The 9,349-nt window shown below is 42.1% G+C and overlaps 1 protein-coding gene across 1 annotated transcript; it reads left to right on the top strand.

Moving 5' to 3' along the window:
* The first annotated feature begins 2,082 nt into the window (after positions 1–2,082).
* Positions 2,083–3,427, top strand: LOC123421365 (probable glutathione S-transferase GSTF1). The gene is made up of 3 exons (XM_045107536.1): positions 2,083–2,327; positions 2,425–2,473; positions 2,667–3,427. Exons 1-3 carry the CDS (start codon positions 2,178–2,180, stop codon positions 3,125–3,127), a joined length of 660 nt encoding a protein of 219 aa, XP_044963471.1. The 5' UTR covers positions 2,083–2,177; the 3' UTR covers positions 3,128–3,427.
* The last annotated feature ends 5,922 nt before the right edge of the window (positions 3,428–9,349 follow it).

Genomic DNA, 9,349 nt, shown 5'->3' with positions numbered 1-9,349 from the left:
GGCTGGGAGGCGATGAAGCCACGGAAATGATTTTGATCCGTTTATAAAGGGCGTTACCTCCTCTTTCAATAAGGAACGGTTCTGTTAGGGATAGCTAAAAGTGCTTGCATTTAGAAAAGCACATGAGAATCGAGAATTGTTGTTAATCTTTGTGCAGAGTTAAAAGTTGTGGGCCCCACGACGCTTCAGTAACCGTGAGTCGGCCGGGGATTAAATCATCATTTCCTGATTGGAAGAAGCATGGGAACTCGCCTTGCAAACCGAACACTCTGGGCGCAACCATCTGAAGACCCTGGAAATCGGCATTGAAGGCTAGTTTGAGGGCTACTGAGGGAGTCTGAGATTAAGGGGTCATCAGGTAGTTGGCTTATTGTGAAGAGGCCGGCCTTATGGGCCGTAATAATTGAAGGTCGGGTTGTGCGGTCATCTCGTACTCAAGTAGGAAAGCACCGAAGATCGGCATGGCGTCCAAGTAAAAGTAGACGAGGTCGATTGTATGTAACCCTACATCCCCTGGTGACTATATAAATCGGGGGTCCTCGTCCATGTAGAAAGGTTGACTCGTCTAGGGTTTAGTATATATGATCTCGAGGTAAACTCTGTAATCATCATCCACATCAATATAATCAAACATGACGTAGGGTTTTACCTCCTCAAGAGGGCCCGAACCTGGGTAAATACTGTCCCCCCTCTTTCGTGAACACATCGATCTAAGGTCCACAGTTCGAGACCCCCTACCCGAGATCTGTCGGTTTTGACACCGACAACTGAATCATCACAGTCCTTCCGGGAGCCTTCCAATCTCCGTTTTTCCATCACCGGTCCGTCGGGATTTGAGTGCCACCGGGACCCATGTGCCTGCCGTGGGAAGGAGATAATGAGGGCACTCGAGGCCCATCTTGCTGCCGACATGGCGGAGGCGAAGGCGTGTGGTGCGGAGGAGGATGCCATCTGCACCCGCATTATAAAACAACGACAACGGAGGAATACCTGTGCCATCGCCCGAGAGCAGAATCGGGCGGTCCGTGCCATGGTCGGACTGACCCGAAGGAGGAGAACAAGGGCATCGACGGGTTGAACAGCTCCGACGATGAGCAAATTCGGCTCGATCCCTACTGCGTTTTGACCTGTAGTTCCGCGAGAAGGATGACAAGTCCGCCGGAAAGGACAAGGGCACCCGATGTTCTACATAGCAAGCTAACTAGTTTTGACCTGTAGTTCCGCAAGAAGGATGACAAGTACGCCGGAAAGGATAAGGGCACCCGTGACTGATGTTCTACATAGCAAGCTAGCTAGTTTTTACCTGTAGTTCCGTGAGAAGGATGACAAGTACGCCAGAAAGGACAAGGGCACCCGTGACTGATGTTCTACATAGCAAGCTAGCTTGTAGGTTAAACATGTCGTTTTTAATACTTCGATGACATATCTTGATATAGTAGCAGAACAATATGTGTAACACAACATTTACATACTTACTCCCTCCGCATCTAAATATAAGTCTTTTCAAAGATTTTACTAGTGAACTACATACAAATTTATAAAGGCATACTTTAAAGTTAGGTTCAATCATTTTGTTTTGTATGTAGACCTCTAGTAAAAATGTTTAAAAGACTTATATTTCGAAACGGATGGAGTGTATAAGTTTATATGAATTTATGGTATGTTAATTGAGGTGTTAAGTTGTGAGAAGAAAATGAGGCATGATCGGACAGACGGAGTGCCCGACGCATCGGCGGGCGTTTGATGGAGCTAAGTCCGGGTCTGACAGACCAGGCTACCAATATGAAGGCACGGACAAAGAACAACTTAATCGCGGGTAAACCCGTAGGAGGATGAAATGAATGAGGTTGATCTGGAAGAAGCGACTGCCCGGCAGCTCCGCCCGATGTTCCAGAAAGTTCACGGAAAGCAATGGCACCTACCTCACTCGTGAGTCGTGACGTGAGCCGTGATGCACTAATTGACTGCACCCGTCACCCCACACCGCACGGTCTCCTCTCCATCCTTCTCGAGCGCGCACGTCCAAACCTCCCACCAACCACCTACCCGCAAACGGTAAGACGCCCTATAAAAATGGGTAAGGAGTTGGCGTCATGCCGCACACCGCTCAACACACAGATAACTGACCAGCACACCCCGATCTCTCGCTCTCTCGCGTGTAGCAACCAAGGGAAAAAATGGCGCCGGTGAAGGTGTTCGGGCCGGCCATGTCGACGAACGTGGCCCGGGTGCTGGTGTGCCTGGAGGAGGTCGGCGCCGAGTACGAGGTCGTCGACATCGATTTCAAGGCCATGGAGCACAAGAGCCCCGAGCATCTCGTCAGAAACGTAACTAAGCTCCCCGACCACTCACTCAAATCCTCTGGTTTCTCGTACCATCTTGTTTTCGATCTGATGCGAGATGTTCCGATTTCATTTCTTGCAGCCGTTCGGCCAGATCCCTGCCTTCCAGGATGGAGATCTGCTTCTCTTCGGTACGAATAATTTACCCTTTACAGTTAAATTTGTCCGTATCAAATACTCCTACTTGCTCGACGTCTGTTTCTCGGCACAGAATGGGACCAACCAGTAAAGCGAATGCTTCCATTTTGTTTCCGGTGCTGCTCTGTGTCGATCCAAATATCCTCTCAAATCCTCAAAAACATTGTGTTCTTGCTCCGTCTTCAGAGTCACGCGCAATTGCGAAGTACGTGCTGCGCAAGTACAAGACGGACGAGGTCGACCTTCTAAGAGAAGGCAACCTGAAGGAAGCAGCCATGGTGGACGTATGGACGGAGGTGGACGCGCACACCTACAACCCGGCGCTGTCGCCGATCGTGTACGAGTGCCTCATCAACCCGCTCATGCGCGGCCTGCCGACCAACCAGACGGTGGTGGACGAGAGCCTGGAGAAGCTCAAGAAGGTGCTGGAGGTCTACGAGGCGCGCCTCTCCCAGCACAAGTACCTCGCCGGGGACTTCGTCAGCTTCGCGGACCTCAACCACTTCCCCTACACCTTCTACTTCATGGCCACGCCGCACGCCGCGCTCTTCGACTCGTACCCGCACGTCAAGGCATGGTGGGAGAGCCTCATGGCCAGGCCGGCCATCAAGAAGCTCGCCGCTCAGATGGTTCCCAAGAAGCCGTGATCTGCTTAGGAGGGGTTTCGCGTCCGAGGATAAGATCTGATCTGTATGGCGTTTTCTTGTTGGTGTCGCGAATAAGGCAATGAATAAGCTTGCGCGGCTGGGATTGCACCAGCGTGCAGTTTTTGTGCTTGCCAATGTGTGGTCGTGGAAAGCTCTTGAGATGGGACAATATCTTATAGCGCTTTCAGTTTTGTTGTTCGTCAAGTCTTAGATAAGGTGTTTGTATGTCTTTCTAGTCGAAGATGTAACCATGGTTTCTAGTTCCCGTATTGAAATACTTTGCACCCGTTCGGATTTTAAGCATGACATCGAACTTTTTTATCGCAACTTTAGTTAACACGAGTTGCAATTATTAAAACATGTGAACCTCATCTCAAATGTTTTTAATGAAAATTTTACTTAACGTGGGCGGAAATTTTAGTTGTTAAAACATGAGGAAAAGCTAACCATCAACCGACGGATTATAATGGCCGCGGATTATAATGGTCGCATCAGCCACCTTCCTCGTACGACACGCGTCCAAGTGACTATGCGGTTCTGCAACAAAGACTATGTTTCTAAAACATATATGATGTTGCAGTGGTCTACTATAGATTTATGTTCTGACCATCCGGTCGCCCCAGCCGCCCATGAACGTTGCAAAAAAGTTTCCGCAACTTGACCTTTGTTATAAAAATTCCTGAAACATGACCTTCGTTGCAAAAAAATTCTCCCGCAAAAGTACCTATGTTACAGAAAGACGAAGAAAAAAAATTCTGCAACAAGCAAATTGTTTCTGAAACTCGACCGTTGTTTCAGGAATTAACGGGTCCAAAGTTTATTTCTTGCAACAAAGCGAAAGTTTCTACAACTCAGCCATCGTTTCAGGAATTATGGGGTGCCTGACCGGAGCAGATTCGACGGCTACGTGTAGATCAGACGGCCTTCCAAATGGTGGATGTGTGGATGCTTAGTAAATATCCACCGGTAGATGCGTAGCAGGCCCCTAAAACATGCGAACCTCGGATTTGTCAACCTTATGTAAACAAAAGTTGTCATAAAAAATGTTCGGGTTGGTATGCTTAAAATCTTAATATTTATTTTTGAATATCATTGTCATCATAGATTATTTTAAAAAAAGGAACTAATTTTTATTTCGGCCAAGGCAAAGAACTAAGTGTATTTTTTCTCCCACTTGATATAAAAAATCTATTACTATTTCTTTTCTTCTCTTTTCTATTTAGTTTTTTCCTTTTTGTGTGTGTTACAAAAATATTCATAGTATATTATGAAAATGTTCGCAGTATATTACAAATTTTTCATGATGCGCTAAATAACGTTCATGGTATACTAGAAACAAGCTAATGAAATTAAAATGTTCATGAATATGAAATAGTTTGCATATTTTAAAAAGTTCACAAAAACTGAGAAGAAGTTCGTATGTTTTTTAAACATGGAATTTTATGAACTTCATTGATTTTGACAAAAAAACATGGAATTTAAAAACACTTATTTGAGTGAAGAAATTTTATAAAATTGGAAAAGATCAAGTATTTTTTTAAATAAAACTGAAAAAAGGAAAAATAAAAAATAAAATAAAAAATAATAGTGGGAGATTGTGAAAATAATGGCATGGCCCTTGTATATTTTCAAAATTCTGAAAGCAAATCTCAAAGTTGCATGAATAAATGACAAGAGGTAGTTCTAAAGTTTAGTCTCATACCATTAGTGGAGAAGGTGTGAAAACTCTTTATTGTGGGTTGTTCTCCATAAACTACGAGGTGGGTATGAGGAGAGAAAAAACATCACACGAGCATGCTCCCCTTGTTGGTATCTTGGACTAAGGGGTATTAACCCCGACGACCAGTGATGGATCTAGGGGTGGTGGTGTGGGGGCATAACCACCACACACATATTTTAGAACTTTTTTACTTGTGCATTCCTATGTATATTGAGTACCTTTTTTATCTATTTGTAATGTGTTTGACAAAAAAACTACCACCCTTTGTAATGGTGCCCCCATGTTTTTAAAATTCTAGATCCATCATTGTCGTCCATAGACTGGGATGATGACCCGTCGACCACTACGGGGAAGGACTACCAAAGTAATGACCCTTGACGTAAGCAAAAAAACTTTTGAAGAGTTGATGTGCACCTGAAGGAGTGTTTTAGTAGTCGACATGTTTACTCCTAGATGGCAACCGACCAAACACGTATCACCGGTGCATATATAAGCCGAGGGGTTCAGTCTTTACACACATGAATACTAGTCTTGGGGTTTAGAAAACAATAATCCGATCTTGCATCAATGGTTACAGCAACCAGTTGGTCGCCTTTGTTGTTTCTAGCTCCCCGTGTGGCCGATTGTAGCTCCTTTACTGATCGGTTACAACACATAATTTATCATTCTTGAATGTTTTATAATCATTTTATAGCAACTTTATATCATTGTTTGGGACTAACCTATTGACATAATGCCCAGTGCTAGTTGCTATTTTTTCCTTGTTTTTTCCTTCGCACATAATCAATATCAGATGAAGTCCATGGAATTGCTTTAGTGTTTCACTCATATCTTTTTGAGAATGGTAGTGTTGTTATTTTGAAGAAATTTGTTCTCATGATTCACTTAGATTATTTTGAGAGTTAGTAGAAATTTTGAAGAAATCCTCTCTTGCTTCACTTATATTATTTTGAGAGTTGAAAATTTTAAAGAAACGTGTGTTCTCATTCTTCACTTATATTTGTTTGAGAGATTGTGATTTGCAATGGCAATTTGCTTTAAATGAAATTAGTGCTAAAGTGATATATATCCAGGGGAGATATTATAAAAACTTTCATGAAGATCATTGGATGTTAAACTTGATTCTTTGCAATAGTTTTGTGATATGAAGATAGTGATATGTCAGTTATGTTAACGAGTAATTATGCTTTAGTAAGAATATTGGTGTTAAGGTTTGTGATTACTATACATGCACGTGAAGTCAATAATTATGCTATGAAATTGCATCCTACTTGTGTTACATTATTCGGTGTTAGTTATGTTTAATGTTCGCTTATGATGGTTTTCGTTCCTTAGTTCGGCGCTTCTCAATCTATTTGCTAACCTTCACTTGTACTAAGCGGGAATACTGCTTGTGCATCTAAATCCTAAACCCAAAGTTGTGCCAAATGAGTCCACAATACCTACCTATATGCGGTATTTCAGTGTCGTTCTAAGTAAATTTGCAAGTGCCAACTCTAATGTTCAAAATAAACTTCTGTTTTTGTGCCCGTACTGCTCATGAAGCGATGAGGGGTGGCCAGTATCTTCCATGTTAAATAGGTTTATTCTCAAGATGAGTGTTTATTCACCTGTCATTGCACGAGAGTATGGCGGTAATAGGGATGCCCAGTCCCAAAATGCAAATAATTTTTTTATGTTGTCAGTTAATAAATTTCTTGGAAAGTGTTGGTATGGACGGTACTCGTGGATGCGGCTAGGCTTGGAGTGTCAAAGAATGGTGGAAAAAGGAATAAACCTTATTTTCAGTTTGTGAACCGCCTATGATTTGTTTAGCATGATAGATATTGGGAACTCTTAGTCGTGTTCATTGACAGGAAAAGCATGCCGCCCACAATATTTTATCTCTATTTTTTTTTGCTTTGAGCTCTGGCACCACTGCAAATCTCTACTTCCCTCTATGAAGGGCCTATCTATCTACTTTATGCAATTTTTATTTTGAATTTGAGTCTGCATCTTCTCTTATAAAGCACCAAATGAGGAACATTGTTATCATACTTGATCATTGGATGTAGCTAATATTTGGGTGTGTTTCATTAATGGATCAATGATGGAGCGTGATGGGCTAGGGATAGTGTTCTTTAGCATTGATATTTTGAAAGACTTGGTTGCTTGTTGATATGCTTAAGTATTGAAGTTTTTATGTTAAATTATAGACTATTGCTTTGAATCTTCTACAAGTCCATAAGTCCGTGCTAAAAAGAAAAGAATATGACGAACATTTTAGGCAGCATTCCACATAATTTTTTTATTTTTATCATTCGAGGAGGAATTAAGATTGGGGATGCTGATACGTCTCCAACGTGATGAGTGCATGGCTACCTTGGATACGACCAAAAATATTTCATATTTTCATATTTGTGAGATGATTTCTTATAATAATTGTGCAATAATTTATTTATGTTATCCGAAACAAAAATACTTCACCTATTTTACTTCATGCCTAAATGCAGAATTATCGAACGCTTGCACGAACCACATATGAAGATAAAAGAAGAATAAATGATTATGTGTTCTTCAATAAGTCCTCTCACATCAAATAAAATTACTATATGTTGTTAAAGAAGTTCTCTCACGTCACTTTTAGCCCAAGCAAAGATAAAGTCCAAGTCTCTCATGTTCTGGACTCAGATTCGGACTGCAGAAACATACATATCTTAAAATGTCAACAACTTTTTTCATATGAACTGTGAATTGGGTGGTTCCTTATTTTATGGAAAGTAGATTTTATGTATAGGCATCACGTCCGAGACAACTAGACCGATACTTTATGCATCTACTACTATTACTCCACACATCGACCGCTATCCAGCATGCATCTAGTGTATTGAGTTCATGACGAACAGAGTAACGCCTTAAGAAAGATGACATGATGTAGAGGGATAATCTCAAACCAATGATGAAAACCCCATCTTTTTACCCTTGATGGCAACAACACTATGCGTGCCTCGCTACCCCTTCTGTCACTGGGTGAGGTCACCGCACGGTATGAACCCAAAACCAAGCACTTCTCTCATTGCAAGAATCATAGATCTAGTTGGCCAAACAAAACCCACAACTCGAAGAGAATTACAAGGATATGAAATCATGCATAAGACAGATGAGAAGAAACTCAAATAAGATTCATAGATAATATGATCATAAATCCACAATTCATTGGATCTCGACAAACACACCGCAAAAGAAGATTACATCGGATAGATCTCCATGAAGATCATGGAGAACTTTGTATTGAAGATCCAAGAGAGAGAAGAAGTCATCTAGTTACTAGCTATGGACCCGTAAGACTATGGTTAACTACTCACGCATCATCGGAGAGGTCATGGTGTTCATGAAGAAGCCCTCCATATCTGAATCCCCCCTCCGGCAGGGCACCAGAACGTGCCCCAGATGAGATCTTGGGGAGACAGGAGCTTGCGGCGGCGGAAAAGTACTTTCGATGATCTCCTGATTTTTTGTGGAATTTTTGGGATATATAGGCGCAAAACCTAGGGCAAAGGTGGCCCAGGGATCCCACAAGCCTGGACGGTGCGGGACCCCCTGGCCGCGCCATGAGGGCTTGTGGGGTCCCTGAGGCCTTGGTTCTCAAGTCTACCGATCTTCTTCCGTTCCGGAAAAAATCTTTTCGGAAGTTTTATTCCGTTTCGACTCCGTTCAAAATCCTCCTCTCAAAGGGGTCGAAAACATGGAAAAAACAGGAACTGGCACTTGGCACTGAGTTAATAAGTTAGTCCCAATAAATATATAAAAGGCATACAAAACATCCAAAGTTTGACAAGATAATAGCATGAAACCATCAAAAATTATAGATACGTTGGAGACGTATCAAGCATCCCCAAGCTTAACTACTACTCGTCCTCGAGTAGGGAAGTGATAAAGAATGAATTTTTGATGTGGAATGCTACCTAGCATAGTTGTCCTTTGCAACTTCTTTCACGTGACATGAATGTTCAGATCCGTAAGATTCAAAACAATAGTTTGCTATTGACATGAAAACAATAATACTTCAAGCAAACTAGCAAGGTAATCATGAACTTTCAAAATAACAAGGCCAAGGAAAGTTATCCCTACAAAATCATATAGTCTGGCTATGCTCCATCATCCTCACACAACTAATGTAAATCGTGCACAACCCCGGTATTGGCCAAGTAATTGTTTTCGCACTCTTACTTTCTCAAACTTTTTATAACTATCACGCAATACATGAGCGTGAGCCATGGATATAGCACTATAAGTGGAATAGAGTGTGGTGGTGGTTGTGAGACAAAAAGGAGGAGATGGTCACATTGACTCGGCGTATCAAAGGGCTATGGAGATGCCCATTAATAGATATCAAAGTGAATGAGTAGGGATTGCCATACAAGAGATGCACTAGAGCTATAAGTATGTGAAAGCTCAAAATGAGAACTAGTGGGTGTGCATCCAACTTGCTTGCGCACGAAGACCTAGGGCAATTTTGAGGA

Source organism: Hordeum vulgare, chromosome 1H, assembly GCF_904849725.1.
Source record: "Hordeum vulgare subsp. vulgare chromosome 1H, MorexV3_pseudomolecules_assembly, whole genome shotgun sequence".
In the NCBI taxonomy this organism is placed as follows: Eukaryota; Viridiplantae; Streptophyta; class Magnoliopsida; order Poales; family Poaceae; genus Hordeum; species Hordeum vulgare.
Note: the sequence above shows the minus strand (reverse complement) of the source record. Positions and strands in the feature narration are given on the sequence as shown.